This window comes from Carcharhinus amblyrhynchos, chromosome 7, assembly GCF_965287045.1.
Source record: "Carcharhinus amblyrhynchos chromosome 7, sCarAmb.v2.hapA, whole genome shotgun sequence".
In the NCBI taxonomy this organism is placed as follows: Eukaryota; Metazoa; Chordata; class Chondrichthyes; order Carcharhiniformes; family Carcharhinidae; genus Carcharhinus; species Carcharhinus amblyrhynchos.
The window spans coordinates 62490337-62513506 of record NC_137330.1 but is presented as its reverse complement, the minus strand read 5'-3'; the positions used below and the strand labels follow the sequence as shown (position 1 = coordinate 62513506).

General features: G+C 41.8%; 1 protein-coding gene across 5 annotated transcripts in view; it reads right to left on the bottom strand.

Moving 5' to 3' along the window:
* Window positions 1–23170, bottom strand: part of tmem244 (transmembrane protein 244) — a 70686-nt gene that overhangs the window by 33172 nt on the left and 14344 nt on the right. For all 5 annotated transcript variants that reach the window (XM_080193297.1, XM_080193298.1, XM_080193301.1 and 2 more), the window contains 3 exons: window positions 21891–21964; window positions 12393–12518; window positions 61–105 (listed from right to left, as the gene is read on the bottom strand). In XM_080193297.1, the coding sequence (XP_080049423.1) occupies window positions 61–105; window positions 12393–12518; window positions 21891–21964 (245 nt within the window). The remainder of the gene's footprint in view (window positions 1–60; window positions 106–12392; window positions 12519–21890; window positions 21965–23170) is intronic.

The window sequence follows — 23170 nt, the reverse complement described above, 5'->3', positions numbered from 1 at the left end:
AGATTTACTAATATCATATTATAGCTGGAACAATATTTGTATTTAAATTGAAAATCTTACCTAGAGCCAACCACCAATGCCATACCAATGGAAACTCAGCCATAACTGAAAAATATAATTGAGATAAATCGATTTTTCATGTCTTTACTGAGGCACTTCTAAGATACCCACGTGCAAAATAGTTCATCAATATTAACTCTGAATAAATTTCAATAAAAGCTTAATATACTTTCAGTCATAGCTTTGAACATCTATTTCTAATTGATACTAACAGTGAAGGCTACTTTGATTAGGGGCCCACAATCAGATATGCTGGCATAAATCTTCATGTAGGCAAGGATGCTGAAATGTCAGTGGGGGGATATATCCCTGCCCAGTTCAGCAGCCGTGGTTCAATTTCACATTCCAATAAGCATTGATTAGCATAAGGTGGGACCTCCACTCCACACAGGAGGAAGTTCCATGTGCATAGATCCCTGAAAGTTGGCACCCAGGTTGATAGGGTTGTTAAGAAGGCATACAGTGTGTTAGCTTTTATTGGTAGAGGGATTGAGTTTCAGAGCCAAGAGGTTCTTCTGCACACAGTACGGTTGATGTTTGAAATGCTCTTATACAAATGGCAATTGATCAATTATTGAACTGAGAGTAGCTATTGGTTAACCAAGCATATTAAGGAATGTGAGGCAAAGGTGGCTAAATGGAGTTTTGGTGCAGATGAACTATAAGCTCAGCTGTTCAAAACTCTAGTGTGGCCACACTTGGAGGATTGTGTACAGTTCTGGTCACCACACTATAGGAAGAATGTGGAAGCATTGGAAAGGATGCAGAGGAGGTTTACCAGGATGTTGCCTGATATGGTGGGAAGGTCTTATGAGGAAAGGCTTAGAAACTTGAGGCTGTTTTCATTAGAGAGAAGAAGGTTAAGAGGTGAATTAATAGAGGCATATAAGATGATCAGAAGATTCGATAAGGTGGACAGTGAGAGCCTTTTTCCTCGGATGGAGATGGCTAGCACAAGGGGACATAGCTTTAAATTGAGTGGTGATAGATATAGGACAGATATCAGATGTAGGTTCTTTACTCAGAGAGTAATAAGAGCATGCAATGCCCTGCCTGCAACTGTAGTGGACTCGTCAACATTAAGGGCATTTAAATGGTCATTGGATAAACATATTGATGATATTGGTATAGTGTAGGTTAGACGGGCGTGAGATTGGTTTCACAGGTCAGCGCAACATCGAAGGCCGAAGGGCCTGTACTGCGCTGTAATCATAGAATCATCATAGAACCCTACAGTACAGAAAGAGGCCCTTCGGCCCATCAAGTCTGCACCATCCACAATCCCAGAGAGGCCCTACCCCCATATCCCTACACATTTTACCTGCTAATCCCTCTAACCGAAGCATCTCAGGTCAGTAAGGGGCAATTTTAGCATGGCCAATCAACCTAACCCACACATCTTTGGACTGTGGGAGGAAACAGGAGTACCTGGAGGAAACCCACGCAGACACGAGGAGAACGAGCAAACTCCACACAGACAGTGACCCGAGCCAGGAATCTAACCCAGGTCCCTGGAGCTGTGAAGCAGTAATGCTAACCACTGTGCTATTGTGCCGCACAATGTTCTATGTTCTATGTCCCATTTTGGTGTGTTCTCAGCCAGCCAGGTTGGCCAGTAGCTCTGCGTTCCCTCCAGGTAGAGCGCTGCACTGGCCGGAAGAGGGAGCTGCCTGGAAATAAGTGATGGGAACTGAAGGACAAGTAAATGGCAGGCGCCTCTGGGTGGGGAGGGTAGGTTTCCTGGGTGATCAGGGTCTTGAGGGTAAGCTGGTGCGGGGGCGGGGTGGGAGTGAAAAAGGTCCAGAGGTCATTGGGCTCAAGAGGAGGGCACCTACCTTGAAGCGAAAGGGGACATCTGATAGAGGCTTCCCTTTCCCTTCTTGCTAAAAATCACCCCCTGAGTCATCATCCACTCATCAGCCTAAATATTGAGGCTGGTTGCTTAAGGACCTTAATTGGGGAAAAGATGGTCTTCTGCCAGAGGTCCTGCCCACCCCACTGTAAAATGGCTACCAAGTTGGTGCAAGTGGGATCCCAGAGGGAAACACCTCCATGAAATTTCACACTCTTCATATTCTCCACCCCCCGCCCCCACCACCACAACACCCCCCACCCCACTCCTGCACTTCCGCCCCTACCCATCTCAGAATTCACCAGGGGGTGAGTGCAAGATTTTGGCCCCTATTTCTGACTCTGATCAGATGAAAGAATACACACATAGCTTCCTCCAATTTTTCTGAGTGATCTTCCAATCGAAGACCTTTCACATGCGACTCAGTGTGGGAAATCTGCAGAGAATTTGTGTAGAAACTACATCCTCTTTTTACACCACTAGCTGTCATATTCTAAATAAAGAGTTTAAATGTCCCAAAAACTACAGAGGGAAGGTAAATGTGTAAGTTAAATGAGTAAAGTGATAGGGTGGTAGATGGGTAGGGTGACAGAGTTGTGAGGATGACAGGTGGGTGGGATGGTAGGTGGGTGAGGTGGGTAGATGTGCGAGGTGGATCGGATGGCAGGTGGGTAGGATGGGTGAGGAGAATAGGGTGGCATGTGGCTAGGTAGGTGAGATGAGTGAAGTGCCAGGTGGGTAGTTGTGGGGGGTGGTTAAGGTGGTAGGTAGGTGAGTGGATAGGTAGGTTGTGGGAAGTTGGGCCAGGCTGGATTGAAAGGGTGTGGGGTTGGGTCGGGGATTAGTCAGATCAGGTTGGATGGCTGGTCAAATTGGATTGATGGGGCAATCAGGTGCTCGGGGGCATGGAAGGTGGAGACCAGTCAGGTGTGTTGGGGATTCATAGAGTAGTCAGAAGTGTCAGGGGGTTGGTCAGGTGGTAAAGGGGATTAATTGGCTAGCCAGGGAATATTGGCTAGCCAGTGTGAATGACTGGTGCGGGAATGGGCGGGGGGTGGGAGGGGGTTGGTGCAGTCAGTACTAATAGTTACAGATATATGTGTATGGATACACAGAATTATATGGACCATCTTGCTGTGAATTTTATGGGAGAGCAACAAAACACCAAGCACAAAGGTGTAAAAGCTTGTTTATTCTGTTTCTTTCTGATATGGAAATGCCAGTGTTAGACTGGGGTGGGCACAGTAAGAAATCTCACAACACCAGGTTAAAGTCCAACAGGTTTATTTGGAATCACGAGCTTTCGGAGTGCTGCTCCTTCATCAGGTGAATCATTCAGCGCTCCGAAAGCTGTGGTTCTAAATAAATCTTACTGCTTTTTTCTGGGGACTTTGGATTTCTTTGGGAAAACCACGGCCATGGTGTTCTCAGCAGAATCTAAGATGCACTCCATGAAAATGCTGCTCTCCACTGCTGGATCAAATGATCAGCCAGTTGTTAAATCTCACAATCAATATATAGAAATTGAGTCAAACCCCATTGCAGCATACAGTTAGGTATAATGAATGCATGTTATGCATCCAAATGTTCAGGATTATTGCCTATATAGTGAAAGATTTAATTTACAGTCCTTTAACTGTCTCAGTGATTAGCTTATCATCATTTCATCATTCTATTTCACTGGTTGAACCCATGCTAATATTGCACCTATGCAAGTACAAGTATTAATCCATAACACATGTAACAAATACATTTTCTTTTTCAGCATATACATGCACCTAGATAATTAATGTACAGTTCAGCTAATCAGGTAAAATGCCTTCGCTTTGATAAGTCAATGAAGAGATCCAATGTCACAACCAAGATCCAGAGATGGTGATGAACATATAGAAGAGGTGCTGAGCGTGTCAGTCACAGAAAAGGAGCTGTCAGAATTGTTTTATTAAAGTCCTGTTCCGTGCATTGTCTCACTGGATCCAGTAAATTTACACAATGAATAACTGAGCCATTCTGAGCTGGAGGTGTTGGTAAATCCAAGGTTTTCACTGAGTTAGCTGATCACAATGTGGGTATGCCGGCGTTGGACTGGTGTAAACACAGTAAAAAGTCTGACAACACCAGGTTTTAGTCCAACCGATTTATTTGATAATAGACTCACAAGCTTTCGGGTTAGTCCCTTCGTCAGGTGAATGGAGAGTTCTGGCCTCAGACAGAGCATATAAAGCACAGTCAGTTTAGAGATTACTGATTAGAATGCAGAGACTGATAGCCAAGTTCCGCACACATGAGGACGGTCTCAACAGGGATCTTGGGTTCATGTCGCACTATCTGTAACCCCCGTGACTTGCCTGGGTTTGCAAAACCTCACTTACTGTATTGTCTAGAGACAATACACATCTCTGTAACCTGTGATCAGTGCTCCTTCCACTCACATTGTCAGCCACTTCAGGTCTTGAACAGTAGGTTAGGTGTAAGGATTCGCATTCTAATCAGTAATCTGTAAACTGTCTGTGCTTTATATGCTCTGTCTGAGGCCAGAACTCTCCATTCACCTGATGAAGGGACTAACCCGAAAGCTTGTGAGTCTATTATCAAATAAATCGGTTGGACTAAAACCTGGTGTTGTCAGACTTTTTACTTAGCTGATCACAGCCAGGGTGGAAGCAGATTAGGGAGGGGATAATTGGCCAATATAGGAAACAATCCCTGGAAACTGAGAAAGACTGCAATTCAGAAGTGGTTTCGAGTAGTAATCAGGAGAGTTGGAGATAAAAAAAAGAACGTGCTGGAAAAACTCAGCAGGTTTACCAACAAACAACTGGCTGATCATTTGATCCAGCATTGGAGAGCAGCATTTTCATGAAGTACACCTTAGGTTCTGCTGAGACCACTATGGCCGGGATTTCCCCAAAGAAATTTGAAGTCCCCAAAATGCAGGAAAATGGGAGTAAATCCCTCTATATTTTCAGCACGATTCCCAGAATGAATCTCTGATACTCTGTGCATCATGGAGTGTCCTTACGGGATTCAGTCTGGAAATCTGGGGACAGGGCCTATTCCTGCCTGAGAGGCCAGCAGCATAACACTGAGCAGGTCACTGTGCATGCTCCGATCTGTCAGTGCAGAGATCAGCGCATGCACAGTGACCCCTCCCAACCACCCCCACCTTGCTGGTGTCCAGATTGCTGGCCAGCCCAATCGCTGGTCAACCCTGCAACCCCTCATTGCTGGCCTTCCAATCACCCATCCCCAAATTGTTGACATCCCAGATCTCTCCGGGCCGCCCCAATACCCTGGCCCCCTGACCAGCCCCAAAGTCTCCCCGCTGCCTGTCCCCCCCTGACAGTCCCAACCCTCCCCCATCACCCCCACCCGTGGGCCACTTCCAATGTCTCCACCCTTGAAGGCCCCACCACCCCTGCCTCCACCACCTCCCCATCGGCTAGCCCCAAGGTCTCCCTCCCCCAACAGTCCTGACCCGCCCCACACCTCCAATGACTATCCGTGAGCTCTTCCCCGGCAATCCCGACCTCACCCCCCATCCGGATGGTCAGCCCCAATTGCCCTCTTCTCTCCCTCTGCCATTGACCCCAATGCAGAGTGACAGCACGTACCCCTTCCCCACTGATTGAACCCCAATAGGCCCTGCCCTCAAATAGGCTCCACCCCCTCTGGTCCCATCCCCTTGGCACTGCCCGATGGCCTGTGGGCAGTGCCAAGGTGCCTCTTGGGCAGTATCAGTTTGCCCCTTGAGCAATAACAGGCTGGCACTGCCATGCTGGCACTGTCAAAGGGTTATCACCCCCTTGCCCCCAACTTCATCAGGGGGCCTCAATGGCCTTTGTTCCCTCAAGCGGGGTCGATCATCTGTTCCCCATTAGTGGGGAGCAGGAGCAAATTTTGCTGGGGTGCACAACTCCCGACAGGGGGGTGGGGGGTGCGTGGAGATGCTCGCTGGCCTGGAGACTTCATTCCCTAACCCACTAATCAGATGGAAATGTTGATTTCCATATTGTAATCAGCTCTGTGCTGATTTCCAATGCAGAGCTGATTAGGCTGATAAACTTACCTCTGGAGATGCGCGGATGTTGTGACACCCAGCGGAAGCCCGTGAAATGGTCCCTGCTGATGTCTCCCAGCCCGCTGCACTACTCGAGCAGTGCAGCGAGCCTGGAGAATTGCTCCCCATATCATGGAATCAACGCTTTGAATTGAAGAATATTAGATATAGTAGATAAAGAAGTCAAGATGCAAGCCTGAGTGTACAATGCCCCTTCACAGCATTGGAAATGAAATCATTTTACTCTGGCAGCATTTTGCAATATGTAATTTCAGGCATGAAATGAGCTTCATTATAGCAAGTGTAAGCTTCATTAGAATTGTTCAATTATTAAGATCATTTGGCCCACTGTGTCTGTGCCAGCTCATTGAAAGAGCTATCCAATTAGCCTCACTCCCCTGATCTTTCCTCACACCCCTGCAATTTGTCTCCTTTTCAAGTATTTATTTAATTCCATTTGAAATTTGCTATTGAATCTGCTTCCACCACACTTTCAGGCAATGCATTCTAGCTCAGAACAAATTGCTGCCTAAAATAATTCTCACCTCCTCTCTAATTCTTTTGCCAATTATCTTGAATCTATATCCTTGTTTACTGACTCTCCTGCCAATGGAAACACTTTCTCAGTTATACTTTTGTACACCTTAATTAAGCCTTCCCTCAATCTTCCCACTTGAACATAAGAACATAAGAAATAGGAGCAGGAGTAGGCCATCTAGCCCTTTGAGCCTGCCCCGCCATTCAATAAGATCATGGCTGATCTGAAGTGGATCAGTTCCACTTTCCCGCTTTCTCCCCATAACCCTTAATTCCCTTGTCTATCAGAAACCTATCTACCTGTGACTTAAATATATTCAGCGAGGTAGCCTCCACCACTTCAATGGGCAGAGAATTCCAGAGACTCACCACCCTCTGAGTGAAGAAGTTCCTCCTCAACTCCGATCTAAACTGCATGCCCCCCACTTATTTTGAGGCTGTGCCCTCTAGTTCTGCAATCCTTTCTATGCGGGAAGAATCTCTCTACCTCTACCCTATCTATCCCCTTCATTATCTGATATGTCTCTTAGAAGATCCCCCCTCATCCTTCTAAACTCCAACGAGTACAGACTCAGTCTCTTCAAACTCTCCTCATAGTCCAACCCCCTCATCTCCGGTATTAGCCTAATGCAGCCTTCTCTGCACTCCCTCCAAGGCCAATATATCCTTCCTCAAATGCAGCGACCAAAACTGCACACAGTACTCCAGTTGTGGCCTCACCAGTACCCTATACAGTTGCAGCAAGGCCTTCCTGCTTTTATATTCTATCCCCCTTGCTATAAAGGCCAGCATTCCATTCACCTTCTTGATCACCTGCTGCACCTGCAGACTGGGTTTTTGCGACTCATGCACAAGGACCCCTGGGTCCCTCTGCACCGTAGCATGCTGCAGCTTTTTGTCTTTTAAATAATAATCCCTCCTATTATTTCTACCAAAGTGGATAACCTCACACTTGCTAACATTGTATTCCAACTCCCAGGTCCTTGTCCACTCACTCAACCTATCCAGATCTCTCTGCAGACTTTCCACACCCTCCACACAATTTGCTTTTCCACTCATCTTCATGTCAACAGCAAATTTCGTTACCTTACACTCAGACCCCTCCTCCAGATCATCTATGTAAATGGCAAACAGTTGAGGCCCCAGCACCGATCCCTGCGGCACTCCACTAGTCACCAACTGCCAATCAGAATAGTACCCATTGATTCCAACTCTCTGCTTCCTATTAGATAACCAATCCTCTATCCACGCTAACACCTTACCCCCAACTCCGTGCACTCTAACCTTTTGCAGCAATCTTTTGTGAGGCACCTTGTCAAACGCCTTTTGGAAATCTAAAAACACCACATCCACAGGTTCCCCTCTGTCTACCGCACTAGTCACATCCTCATAGAAATCCAATAAACTCGTTAAACACGACTTCCCTTAATGTATCCGTGCTGCGTCTGCTTGATCAAACCGTTCTTTTCTAGGTGCCTCACTATTTCTTCTTTGATGACGGATTCTAGCATTTTTCCAACTACGGACGTTAAACTAACCGGCCTATAATTCCCTGCCTTTTGCCTGCTACCCTTTTTAAACAGCGGCGTAACATTAGCCATTTTCCAATCTTCTGGCACTTCCCCGGAGTCCAGTGAATTTTGATAAATAATTACTAAGACATCCGTTATCACCTCTGCCGTTTCTTTCAGAAACCTGGGATGCATTCCATCCAGTCCTGGGGACTTGTCTACCTTCAGTCCCGTTAGTCTATCAAGTACTACCTCTCTAGTGACAGTAATCGCATTAAGGACCTCATCTCCTACCATCCTTCTATCTTTAATATCCGGCAAGCTACTTGTGTCCTCCTCCGTGAAGACCGACACAAAAACCTTATTTAAAGCCTCAGCCATTTCCTCGTTACCCAGCGCTAAATCCCCCCTCTCGTCCTCCAAGGGTCCAACATTCACTCTAGCCAGTCTCTTCTTCTTTATATATTTGTAAAAACTTCTACTATCATTTTTTATATTTAGAGCTAGTTTAGCTTCATACTCTATCTTTCTTTTCTTTATCGCTTTCTTAGTCATTCTTTGTTGTTTTTTAAATCTTTCCCAATCTTCTAATTGCCCACTATTTTTAGCCGCTCTAAACACATCAGCTTTTAATTTAATACTCTCCTTTATTTCCTTCTATAACCACGGCTGGTTATCCCTTCTCCTATAGTCCTTCTTTACCATTGGAATATATTTCTGCTGAGTACCGAAAAAAATCTCCTTAAAAATCCTTCACTGTTCCTCAGCCGTCCTACCAACCAATCTGCGCTCCCAATCTACATTCGCCAATTCCGCTCTCATCCTTTCATACTCCCGTCTGTTCAAACAGAGGACACAGGCTCAGGACCCTACTTTCTCATCCTCTATCTGCATCAGAAATTCAACCATACTATGATCACTCATCCCAAGAGGATCCCTCACAAGAAGACCCCTAATTCTACCTGCCTCGTTACACAGTATTCTACCTGCCTCATTACACAGTTGAAGCAGAACAATCTCACATTCTCCAGCATCTTCCCATGAACTGAAATCCCTTGGCCGGGATTTTATGGCTTCGCTTATCCCAAAACTGGAAAATGCCGCCTGAGGTCAACAGACTTTTCCATGGTCCACCTCTCTTCCTCTCCAATCCTCGTGGGGTGGAATGATAAAATTCTGGCCCCTGTCTCTGTTACCATTCTGGTAAATGCTTCTACATTTTCTCCAAGCTATTGACTTTCCCCATAAAACATGTTGCTCAGAAATGGATACAATAACCTGTGTTTAAAAAGGTTTACTATAACTACCAAGCTTTCATATTTTATGCCTCTACTTATGAATCCAAAAATTTCTGAGGTTTTTGAAGTTTAACATTATATTTGACGATCTCAGATAAATTCCACTCTAAAGGCAAAATTTTACTTCAACTGGTCTGTTCTTACCGTCCTTCATGAGTGACCATCTGCATGAAGAACCAGACAACGCAAATCATTGACTGCAGGTTGGCCATGACTGAAGATCTGCACACTCAGTCTGTCACATTACACAGGAAGGAGGAAAGCCTCACTGTGGTGACTCAGTGACTCACTGAAGCGCAGCCAGGTTCTCTGCAGCCCTCGGACAGCAGGCAAGATGTGAGAGGAAAGATGCAGTGGGAATTCTTCTCTCCCACCACTCATTCCTTATTCCATCACCTCTCGTCAGCCTCTGCTGGTTCTTATCCTAATGACAGTTAACCCCGCACCAGTGCAGGTGAGGATCCCTTTAGTGGGTCCTCACTGTTTTCAATCCCAGAAGCTGTCAGCAAGAGACATCTCAACTCTCAGAGCAGGGGAATGGACAGCTTGTCTCCAGCTCTGCTGAAGCCACATGGGTTGCATCACATAATAGGAGGAATCAGAAGTGAATAAGAAAGACTTAGTCACACAAGAGGATTTGAGTGTTTTTAACAATGTTTAATGATCTAATTTATCTGTTGATTTCTCTGATTCAAACACTTTATCTGAAATCTTCATTTGCCTGTAATGCACTTTCCTGAATTTTAAATGGCCTTCAGGAGATTGGTGTCACCAGGTTAGAGGGTGAGAAAACAATGTCAAACATGATGGCTAGGTTTCTGAGTGTGGGAATGATATATTTTGGGTTAGTGGTATGGGTCACTGACAGGGACTCTTCCAGGATTCATCAGCCAGGTCCTCAGAGAATAACCCTTGACTCTAAGCTGCCAGCCACTGATGCTGTGCAGAGGAACAAAAACCTGTGGGAGATGTGATTGCACTCATCAGGACAAATGCAAGAATGCCAAATTTCAAATGATCGTAATAATTGATGCCATAGGCAAAAGTGGTTATGGTTAGATGGTAAGCTGACACTGGTTGGCTAAAACAACACTATGGAGAACAGAACAGGGGTTCCCCAAGCTCTCTGGTAATTAAAAAAAATACACAAGGTTTGAAAGTACTTATTTTGTTTGTAGAGAATTGGTATGTGCCTGTGAATATGTCACTTCTAGCATGCACAGATGAACCATGTTAGGAGCTCAACTAATTTAGATTGATTGTTATAGCTATTAGTGTACTCAAAACTATTCAGCAAGTGCAGCCCAATCTCAGAATCATATCTAGAGTTAGATATTTTGTTTTGGGTTTTCAAGTATTGGCTGGTTGAGTAGAGCCTGCACCCTGCCTATTGCAATCAATGGAAGGAACATGCTGTCTGATACAATATTTCCTTCCGCACCTTAAGATGCTCCAACCCACACTCAAAATCACTTTTGAGATGGAGCAGTCTAATGCATTCCATTTCCTTGATATGCTGGCTATGACTAAAGATATAAAAAATATATTTTTGGGGTTTATTGTGTTATTCTGTGAAATAGGTTTGAGGCTGTATTGTGTCTGTGTATGTGTATAAAATGAATTTAATTAAATGGAAGACAGATGAGCTGCAATGTTTAGGGCATCACAAGGGGATAGATATGCAAGGCGTGCACTTGAAGTAAGCATGGCCAAGTTGAATTTTCTATAAAATATTGAGCCAAGGGTGGAAATTTGCATTAGGAAATAAAAAAGGTCTATTTTCCATTGTGAAATTTCAAAGGGGAGTAAGAGAGGTTTACAACCTGAAAATGGTCATAAATAAGTAAGGCAAGGTTATTAAATTTTATTTGACCTGAAAGTTGGGGCAATTGACAGAACGTGAAAAATGTTATATCCTGGGAAAGTTAAGTATCAAAAAAGGATTAAAGACAATGAAATAAAAATGAAAGGAAAAAATATTTCAGGAGAGATGTGAGAGCTGTGTTGAGAGTGACCATGTGAGTCACCCTGGGATGCTATTCTGTGTACAGAAGAGAACTGTGAAGAGGCAAAGTGAAATCCACCACTGAGGTGAGCCAGAAATATCATGAGGCTGCAAAGAATTAGTCTGGTATTTTGAAGTTTCTTGAATTTCCATAGCAAAGTGGAACAGAGAATGAGAAGTGCTACAATATATCTTTCCTATTGCAGACATGGGTTTGCCTTGTGTATAATCAAGCATAAGAGATTGTGCCTAAAAGGGTGCTCATTTGTGAGTATAACCAAATAAGAAGGTTTTTGAGAGGGAATTTCTGAGACACTAATTTTAACTGTGTAAATGTAATCTTATGTGTTTATGTTTTCTTTCATTTGGAAATAAATGCTCTTATATAATGTTAAATCCCACATGTTACTGTAATTTTTAAATTCCAACTTTGGTAAACTTACCATCCTACGGTCAAAATTCAAGAAAAAATAGAATTATGGTAAGTAGCACAAATTTCTCTTTGTGACTTTGTTTGCATGGCAATTAACATCTGCTTGGTCATAACAGAAACAATGGTTCTTGGGACATCAGGACTACTCTTTGTATTCAAGGCACCTCACCCTAATAAACTTCCCCACCACCATTACTTCAGTGTAGTGCTAGGGATGATGCAAAGACAATTCCACAAAAAGGTATTTGCCACATTACGTTTCCCCAGCCCTTAACCCATAGATCATGCTGGTCACTAGGTCACTTCCTGTGATGCTCTTGGGAAGAAAAAAAAAGATTCACCAAAACGTATTTGTAGTCAGAACTGCGCATGTTAGAACATTGATTTTTTCCTCATTTAAGATTCCCTCTGCCATTCAGTTTTCAACACATTACACTTCCCAACTCTCACATGTATTCTCTGTTGAAAAGGAATCTTCTTGCACTTCAAATGGTGGTACAATATGTCTTTTTCTGCTCAGACTTATGGTGTTATCCTGAGTGTATGAGGCATGAAGTTTTGTTTACATCAATATTAGATATCTCTTAGAAAATATCATATTTTGAGCATTCAAATGATACAGAATACATTTCTTACCTGTTGAGGTGACTGCGACATGAATGAGAGTAACTGTAATGGCATAATCCCAAACCCATTCTTTAACCAAGCCAGCAAACAGCAACCCACTGACAAAGTAAGTCATCTCCATTGAGACCAGGATGACTGAAAGATACAGGAAGATAATGGTGCAATCATTCAAGTAACAACAAAAGCAAACTTTATCAACTTACAATGTTATAATCAGGCATACTGCAGCAAAAATGTATTTTCTTCCCAGAAACTCATGAAGTAAAATCAAAGAATGTTTGAAAACTTATGATAATTGTATAAATTAAGGTTAATTGTCTAGCGGTTGGAGGCGGGCACGTATTTGATAGTAAATTGTGCAAATATAAAGAGACATTTTCCAACAATATATTTGAAGGCTTCTGCAGCCAGTGAGTGCTGCAGGGGCTGAAGTGCTGCATCATCAGCCCCACAAATATGTTTTTAATTTAATTTTTTTTTAAGTTTTGTCTTTTTCTTTTATAGTGTCCCTATAAGGGCTAATCATTTGATTATTTTTTCATTGTTTACTTGTTACTCTAAAGAGTATGAAGAGACACTTTCCACCAGCGCTCTTGAAGCCTTCTGCTGACTGTGGGTGCCACAGAGGCTGGAGTATATCAACACCCCCTAAAATGACATTTAATTTTGATAAGCTTCCTTTCAAATTCTGTTTTAGTTGCAGTGCCCTATTAAGTGGTTGTTCATTAGTTAATTTGGTCATTTGTTTTAGTTTTCTCACAATATATCACTTTGTTCAAAAACTGAATAAAGATTGGTTTCTGGTCTCCTCCTTCACAAACTGGCTGTGAGAAGTTTAACATGGCAGCAGGTAATCATAGCATCATACAATCCCTATAGTACAGTACAGCCATCGAGTCTGCACCAACTCTGATAGAGTGTCTCACCCAGCCCTCTCCTCTGCCTTATTTCCATAAACCCGCACATGGCTAATCCATCTAACCTACACATCTTGGGACAGTAAGAGGGGCAATTTAGCATGGTCAATCCACATAAGCTGCACATCTTTGCTTTAAGGCAGTAACAGGACTGCAGACAGGATTACAGATTTCTACCCATTTTTAGTCCATGTATCCATAAACAGATACTTTTACACGTTTCAGTAACAGAATGTTGTCAACAAGCCAATGAGACATCTGCCTACCACACAAATAAATAATGTGGTATCTAAATTTCCAGGTACGTAGGATAGACATTCCAACGATTAGTAACCCATATCAAACTGTATGTTCCTTTGCCTGTTCACAGTAGGCACTGCACTGATCATATTCAATTAACATGCACATGTAAAATTCAGAACATCCTAACTGACATTTTGTGATATGATTCCACGATTGGACACTGCTTGCTGGACAATTCTGAATATGCTAAGAATTACACTAACAGCTGATTTAAGATTATCAGTCAGTTGACTTGTGGCTCACTTAGACTTGCTCAAAGCTACATGCACAGGGATCTGTCCTCCATGGGCAGAAACAAGAAATCATAGAAATCCTACAGTACAGAAAGAGACCATTTGGCCCATTGAGTCTGCATCGACCACAATCCCACCCAGGTCCTACTCCCATATCCCTACATATTTACCCACTAATCCCCCTAACCTATGCATCTCAGGACACTAAGGGCAATTTTTAGCATGGCCAATCAACCTAACCTGCACACCTTTGGACTGTGGGGGGAAACCGGAGCACCCCGAGGAAACCCAGGCAGACACAAAAAGAGTGTGCAAACTCCCCACAGACAGTGACCCAAGCCAGGAATTGAACCTAAGTCGCTGGAGCTGTGAAGCAGTACCACTGTGCTACTGGGCTGCTACCATGCCTCCCACTGCGGTGGGTGGGCGAAACAACATGTGCAAGTTTTGTGACTGTTCAAATTAAACAAAAGCACGGGAGCCAAAAGTTCCCTGGTACATTCTCCACGGTAACATATCACCCTGAGTTGACTTGCCAGCCGACCAACAGACTTTTCTTATGCAGAACAAACTGCTTTTCCTTTTAAAATTTGACATTCTTGTCTCTGTCCTAATGAGGTGAAAAGTTTCAATAACTTCTCTCATTTTTCATCAATATTCAAATGCTGTACTATCAGGCAACTGCTTCTGTGTTTGGGCAGTGTTTTTATTCATCCTATTGGCATTTTAACTTATTTTTTGAATATTTCTCACATGAAGTTATGTGATGCAGAGAATTACCAAGAATGCTAGATGTATACATTTTAAAGACTATCGTAAGTGTTTGTTTACCAGTCTGCCAAAACTGTCATATGATGTGCAATACTTTTCTCTCAGCTCTTCGAACCTGTGTTCAAATTAAATATAAAATAATGACAGAAAGTACATAAAGGAGCATTCAGAAACTTTAATCTTTTGTCCCTAATATTCATCCTAGATTTATCTTAGTTGTAGACACCTGGCATGCTCCAGTATTACAGATTTCTACCAATTTTTAGACTGTTATATGCACATAAACAGTTTAAGGAAATAAGACTTTTTTTTTTCTTTGAGATGTTAATGTAGTGATTTGCAAAGTATTTTGGTTCACAGACTCCTCTTCAAACGGATTTGTAATCAGGGACCCCCAACCTAAATTATAATGTCATATAATACACACAACAGGAAAGTGTTGCATGTTCAGAGCGCTTTTAAGAAATAGGGTAGCATTTTGAAGATTATTTCACAGGTGCAGGTACTGATGAAACCAATCAGGCAAACCAAAGATAAAGGATTGAAATGACTCCACTAACATTTTGGTCCATGTCAACTGCATTGCTCTGAATGTGGTTAAACATTGTCTGTTTATTGCATGCATATCCAATCAGTTCACAGATCACATCAAATACAAACATTTATTGGTCAAATCATCATTACCAGCATTTTCAATCTATTTAGATTTTTAATAGGCTTAAACGGAAATGTTACTTTAATTTAAAAAGTTGAACTTCCATAAACAGACCATCTTTCTATCTTCCAATTCTATTACAGAGTACTCATTTGAACAAGACACTTTTGGAAATACTTCACAGACTTGTGAAAATGCAATTCAGTTTCTCGGTGTTACTTAATCAACAACACCTTAAATTTATAAAGCGCCTTTAATATAATCTCTGTGGTCTTCACAGGAGGATGACAAAATAAAAATGAGACTGAGCCACATTTCCAGACATGGGGTTATATTTAATGCATCCTATTAATATGGGGAAAATGAGTGACCAGGCCCATTTAATTATGGCAGAGGCCCTGTGTCAGTTTTCCTTCTTAAAGTTGCAAAGCCAATGCTCAGAGTGGACTGGGCAGACTTGAATCCATCTCCTTCCTTGCTCCAAAAACCAAATTCAAATTCAAATTAACTCCAATTCTTGGTCTTCACAAGGGAGACAAAATCCAAGCTGATAAGATAAGGCATCGCACCCCATCTTAGGCTTCATCCAATATTTAGGGTGAAATGTCAATTAGGCTTATTAATGAGACAATTGACACCCAGTATCCTGAGCCCATCACACATTAGTGGTGGCATACAGATTAAATGGCTTTCCAGCACACTTGAATGATTGCCCAGCAAGCTCTGTTGGCCTCCCGGTGAGAGGGCACCTAGCAGTCAGGCATTCTGCATCCAATCAAGAGATCTGTGAAAAGTCAGGTGGTGGCCACTGAAGGCCGAGTCTCTTAAAGGGAAAAGCAAAATGGAGCAGTGCAGTAAAGGAATTGCTGTACTTAAGTCCTTGGCAACTGAAGGCACAGCCACCAATGGTGGAGTAGCTAAATTGGGAGTGTGCAAGAAGCCAGAATTAGAGGAGTGCAGGTACCGCTGCAAGTTGTGAAGTTGGAGGAGTTTACAAAGGTAGGGAGGCGTGAAGATGAAGAGCGATTTGAAAACAAGAATGGGAATTTTAAAATCAAGACATTGCTTGACCGGGAGTCAATGTAGGTCAGCAAATATGGGGGTGATAACCATTCAAGGAATTTACATATTTTCCACAATTTCAAGAATGAAATAAACAAGAGATTACTTTAAACAGCAAGGGAAGGTCTGTGATTGGGTCCTGCAATTACAGTATATAACAATTACATTGTTAAACCAATTGCATCGTTAAAGGCATGTGACAAGCATTGTATAACCTATAAATGGACGCATTTATTTCATTTTGCTTCTGAAGAGTATAATGGACACAACTGTAACAGTGAAGTTTGAAGAAATGAGGAGAGTATGCCACTTTTGTTAAATGTCTCATGAGCAAATCTGCTTGAGGGAAAAGACTAACTTTAAATTTATTTTTCCATTGTATATGATTTTTGTAATAAACATGGCTAGGCAGCATTATAATAGGTGGGGGCTCGAGTTGGCAGAGGGACCCTGGAGAGTGGGAGCTGGCTAAGGAGGCAGTTGGTGTGAGGGGCTATAGGATCCAATGGTTTTTGTTCCAAATGTATGGCCCTTTTAAGCCAAGGGGAGTCTACTGACTTGGGAAATTTACTGACTTGAGCTGATTGCCTTGGCAGTGAAAATCCAGCACTCAAGAGTAGTGAGATTTGGAGACTGTATTTTAGTTTAGTTTGAAAATTTGCCAATGTATTTATTCATCTTTCTCCTTCCAGCAATGTAACAGCTCTTTCTTGCTCTTTAACCTAAGCTGAATAAATTCTGTGGAATGAAGGAAAATTGGAACAACTTCTGTTTCATTGCCAGATCTGTGTTTTCCTCTCATCAGCCGCAGCAGTAGCATCACAGCCAGATTTATCATTGCCTGCTAGTGATCTTAGTCCAGTGCAATCCTCCTGGTGATGGTGCTCAGGGTTCTGATTCATTCATCAGTGATGGAGAAGGTGGATATTCAGTCCAGTTGCATTGATTAAATGAAATGTTAGTCATTGAAGCAACTGAAGATGGCTGAACTCAAGGAACTCCTTTAGTGATGACCTAGTGCTACGATGGTTAATTTTCTGCTACCAAACCATGTTTCTTTGTGTTTCATATAATCCTATTCAGGGTTTTCCCAGGATGTTGACAGGAATTGGATGACCTAGAAAATCTGATCTATTCTTATCCATCAATTGTTAAATCATTTGTGGGAGAAGGGCATTGTTAGCTAGGCCTGCATTTCATAGAATCCTACAATCGAGAAGGAAGCCTTTTGGCCCATTGAGTCTGCACCAACAACAATCCCACCCAGACCCTATTCCCATAACCCCATTCATTTACCCTAGTTAGTTCCCCCTGACACTAAGGGACAATTTAGCGTAGACAATTAATCTAACCTGCACATCTTTGGATTATGGGAGGAAACTGAATCACCTGGAGGAAACTCACACAGACACAGAGAGAATGTGCAAACTCCACACAGACAGTGACCCAAGCCAGGGTCCTAGTGACCCAGTGAACCCAGGTCTCTGGAGCTGTGAGACAGCAGTGCTAACCACTGTGCCACCCTTTACTGTGCATCACTAATTGTTCTTTAGAAGGTGATGCTGAGTTGCTGCCTTGGACTGCTGCAGTCTGTTAAATCACTTTTATTCAAAGCACGCCTGCAAATTTTGTTAATTAAAGTCAAATTTTAAATCGATACTAATTTCAAAAAAATGTAACTACTAAAAAAAACAAAAATAGTGTGGTGTAATCCATGGTATCAAAACTTTTTTTTTGGAGCCAGGCCTGAATTGAAAAAAAAGTTTGTTGGTTATTTAATGTCTGTCTCTTTAAGACAGAACACCATAAGAGGGTCATCTGATATGAGAGATCAATGGGAACCAAGAGTGAGTGATCACAGTAAGAGAAAGAGTGAGAGTTCTCTCTCAGGCAGTTTTATTTCTGGAATCATATATAATAAACATGCAAGAACTGGAGCTTGGTTCTAGGCAGCTTTAATATCTCCTGTACCATAGTTTCTCTTTATCAAAAAATACGTTCCTTGTTCCTAACAAAGTCTGAAGCCTCTCTTAAAAATTCTGGAAGGCAGCCACACAAAAATACAGAGCAAAACTGAAAAGGGAAACTGAGAAAAGAAGTTGATTCTCCCAGTTGCTCAGGAAGCTAAGACTGAAACTAAGATGGGAAACCAAAACTTCTCACTGAAGCAATATAAAAGGACAGAGAGCCATCTGAGCTCTGGTGCTCAGTAGTTGATGATCCCAGTAGTGCAGTACAGGTAGGTTGAAAAGATGGGCTAGACTCAGAAGCTGAGAGTAAATCACATTGTTTTTTTCAGTGGGAATTTCAAAATGAATCCCCCACAATCTGTGGACTGCAGATTGCACTAGCGCAAATCACTGAAAATCAGTGGTTAGAACCTATTACTGCTGGAGGGGCTGGCAGCATAGCGCGGAGCTGGCCGTTGTACATGTGCTGATCTGTCAGGGCCGAGATCAGAGCTTGCATAGTGACTCTGTCCCCCGGCCTCCTGATCACTGGCCAGCTCAATGCTGGTCAGCCCCACAACCCCTCATCACCAGCTGTGCGATTCTCTAGATGCTTTTGATTTGATTTATTATTGTCACATGTATTGATATACAGCAAAAAGTATTGTTTCTTACATGCTATACAGACAAAGCATATTATTCATAGAATACATAGGGGAGAAGGAGAGGAGATGCTTCCCAGGAAGTCAGCAAAATAATCTCTCAAGCATAGGTGTTGTTGGTAGATATCAGACTGTCTGACTATTTAATCTTTTCTAGAGTCATATATTCCTTAACCTGCAATACGACTGAAAGAGCATCCTGAGCCGCTCCGAAATCAATTCAGTCTCTTATGAGTTCCATCTTAAGGTCAGCACAGTAGCAGCTTTCAGACAATCTGTACAATTTATTTATAAGAGAGTCAATCGGTTTTCCAGGCTGTCAAACATGTTTGTTGAATTTTGATCTCTTTAAACTTATATTACTCTTTGAATTCAAATATCCATTGCATTGTTTTAAAACTTCGTCAAATTTACCGAAGGATTCAATTATTCCTTGCCTTACAATCATATCATTGGCTAATGGACCTACTAAATAAAGTAGTGTATTCACTTGTTCAGATTCTGTCTTTTTATCTAATCTTGCTTTCATGTATTCATAATCTATTCCGCTGAAGTCCAACCCTTGTTTGGTCTGGTAATGTTAATTTGCAGTCCGTGGTTGCTTTAAGGTTCAGGTGGGTAGAGTTTTAAATGCTCAGCAGTTTAAAAAGATGGCACCACAGTAACTTTTTTGGAGTGTTTCCACACGGTGGGTTCTGCAGAGGCAGCTTGCCATTAGCTGCTGGTGGGATCTTCCAGGTCCTGCCGCAATTCCTTTGCTTATCTGCTGTGCTGCTGGGGAAACATGATATGGAGATGCCAGCGTTGGACTGGGGTAAACACTGTAAGAATTCTCACAACACCAGGTTAAAGTCCAACAGGTTTATTTGGTAGCAAACGCCACTAGCTTTCTAGTGGCATTTGCTTCCAAATAAACCTGTTGGACTTTAACCTGGTGTTGTGAGACATCCTACTGAGGAACCTGCCGTGGGAGATTGTCTTTGGTGGGAACGACTGGAAAATCTGGCCCTTTGTCTTTGAGTAAAGTGCAGTACAAAACCAACCAACTATTCTGGGCCTTCCTTGTGATATTGGATTATATTTGGGTCTTTTGCAATTTATTCCCAGCTTTGGTTAAGGTTTTTAAGCCCGCTGCTTCTTCTATTTTCATTTACAACAAGCTCAACTGCCATATGGCATGGCACTGATTCTGAACCCAGGCTGGCCATGGTGCTTTTGGAAATGGGCTGAAGTTAATTCTTCCCAAGTTGAGCACTTTTAACTTCAATATTTTCTGGCTTCTTTTCATAAATATTTTAAAGTTAATGATGTCATGATCATTGTTGGTTAGATGATCTCTCATTGCTAAATATTCTACTTAACCTATTTCAATTTCCCAGAATCATATCTAGTATTGCTGCCTTCCTTGATGGACTGCAGACATATTGGATGGAATTTTCGATATGTTGGGAGTGCTAGTGGTGGTGAGGGGCTGAGGTTTATGAAAAGAAGCCAGAAAATATTGAAGGTAAAAGTGCTCAACTTGGGAAGAATTAGTTTCAGTAATTTAATGAGGGGACCCAACACAAGTAGATTGGAAAGGGTGATTGAAAGGTAAAGCGGTTTCAGGAAGTAAAGGCATTTAGAAAAGAGATGGAACAAATTAGTCACCTGCTTTGGAAGGGAATAGATAGAATATTAAGTTATTGCACATGAATGGCAAAAGAAATAAAGTTCCAAAAAAGAGGAAGAAGAAACATGTGCAAATGTCAGGAGCAAGGTTCCATCAATAAGCATGAAGATTATGGAAAGCATAGGAAGGAATTGGAAAAGAGAATCCAAGAGGGAAAGGAAAGAAGGTGAAAAAATATCACCAGGCAACATTAAATTGAACCTAAGATATTTGTGTTCTCAGTTGAGTGGATTCCCAAAGGGCAAGAAGTGCCACGGGCCACTATCTGCTTGACCCATGTGACATACTTCATTAATATAATTTGAAGAAACCCATACAGCACTGTCTCCTCCTGAGATTCCACATGGTCTGCATTGCACAATGACTTTCTCCCCTATAAACTTAAGACTAGGGAAAAAGTTGTATCTATCTCTGACCTAAAGGGGAATCTTCACCTAAAGAAGAGGACGTGGCTAAAATATTAAGTAATAGTTTGCATTGCTTTCACTAAAGAAGCAGATGATGTGAAGTTCACAATGAAAATTACAGGATTAGGATTTTGTTTTAAATGTATTCTTTCACGGGATGTGGACAAAGCCAGCATTGTTGTCCATCACTATTTGCTCTTGAACTAAGTGGCTTGTCACACATTTCAGAGAGCAGTTAAGAGGCAACCATATTGCTGTGGGCATGGTGTCACACGTAGGCCAGATCAGGTAAGAATGGCAGATTTCCTTCCCTGAAAGGTATTAATGAGTGGCTTCAGAACAGCCTTGGTGACTATCCTCTTGACTTCGCAGCATTTGCTACCATGCTTACTTATAAACCAACAATGTCTAAACATTAGAAGTAATTCACTGGCTGAGAAGGGTTTTGAAATGTCCAAAGGCAAATGTAAAATGTAACTTTTTTCTCTCCAACTGCAGGGCTTTTGCTTGATGACAAGATTAGAAACTCACTGGGGGTATGTTGAACATTTAACCACCTAGAAACTGTGCCCAATTTTTCCTTTTAATTGAAGTCAGTGCAATGTAAGGGGATAATAATAATGTAATATTGATAAAAACATTGTAATATAAATCCAATATTGCTTCTTTTTTCTTCTATCAGCAAAAAGTTACCATGCCATATGTGGAAATTCAGATGCAAATAAATGGCCTAACATTCAGTATCATAATATTGTGCTTACTTTAGTACCGCTATTAATATCTCCTTAACTCACAATCAAACGAAACCTCATAGCAGCCATTAGTAACAGCATTATGGTACATAAACAACAATACATTAATTTTATACTTGCTTACCCATGTATTTTGAGCTTGGGAATAATGGTTCTGTTTTGAAATCAAATGGTATCAGAACATCATATGTTTCAAGCCTGGAAAAATACAATCAACATTTTTATAGCAGAATTTCAAAAATACACTTGCTGGAGTATAAACAAATACTGAAATATAACAGAAACAGCATGATCCAATGACTGGAGATTAGTGATATTATTCTACATAACAGTCATGCTCACAGTACCATAAACTCTTTATTAAATTTTTAACAATAAGGAAGAAAATATTAAAACACGTCTTCTACCTTCTGTTTTTCAGATTTAATCACGCGTGAAATAATTTTTGGCTTCACACTCACTATGAAAGTCCCTTCAAAGCTTTAATGGCCATCTATTTAAACCAATTTGACTCACCTCTAATATTCCACATGAGATATGTGCTTTGTATAATTGCACTCATATTTCTTCATTTTTATATTCTTGTGATAAAATTTTGCATCTATAAACTAACTTTCAATGATTTGTACATCTAGACGTTAATCGTTTCTTTACTTACCCTCCCTGTCCATCAGTGTTGTTCCATTTAGATTGTTTTCCCATTTTACATCCAAAACCTACCACCACAGAATTGAAGATAGAGGGTGGTTTTTCAATCATTGTCTGTTCTAAACTCTGTCAGATGAAGTCAGAGATAATTGACCTACTTGCCTATCTACCTCTAGCTCTGTATTTTCCTACATTTCAAACATTTATCTAATTTTCCTTGATTGTTTTTATACATTGCTGGCACAATTTCAACTTTTGGGTTAGACTATACAATTTTGCAATTTCCTAATCTGTTCATTACATCCCCTAGATCAATAAACAGCCTAAGGATTTTCTTTGGTGCTCATGGGGTCCCCAGAAATATCCTAGCTCACAGCACATGTTCTCGAGTGCCAGCCCACAAGTGTTGTCTTTCATTACAACAGGCCCAAGTGCTAGCTAGCTCAGTGTGGGAGATGGCTGAATTGATGAACCACTGCAGGGCATCTAATTGGCACCCCTGGCCCTCAGGTGGCATGGTAATGAGATCTAGATTGTGAAATGAGCTCAGGCCTCACACTGATACAACCAGACAGGCAGAGGTTAGTCTGTTGACTTCACACCTATTTTGGATACTTCTTGGCTGTTGAAAAATCTTACAGGTTCATGACTCTTTACCTGTCACTATTGAATGCCATATAGAAAAAAATCCTGTAACAAAATGCTTATGGGCTACTCCAGTCACAATTGTGCAATTCTGTTATGGGGAATATGAGA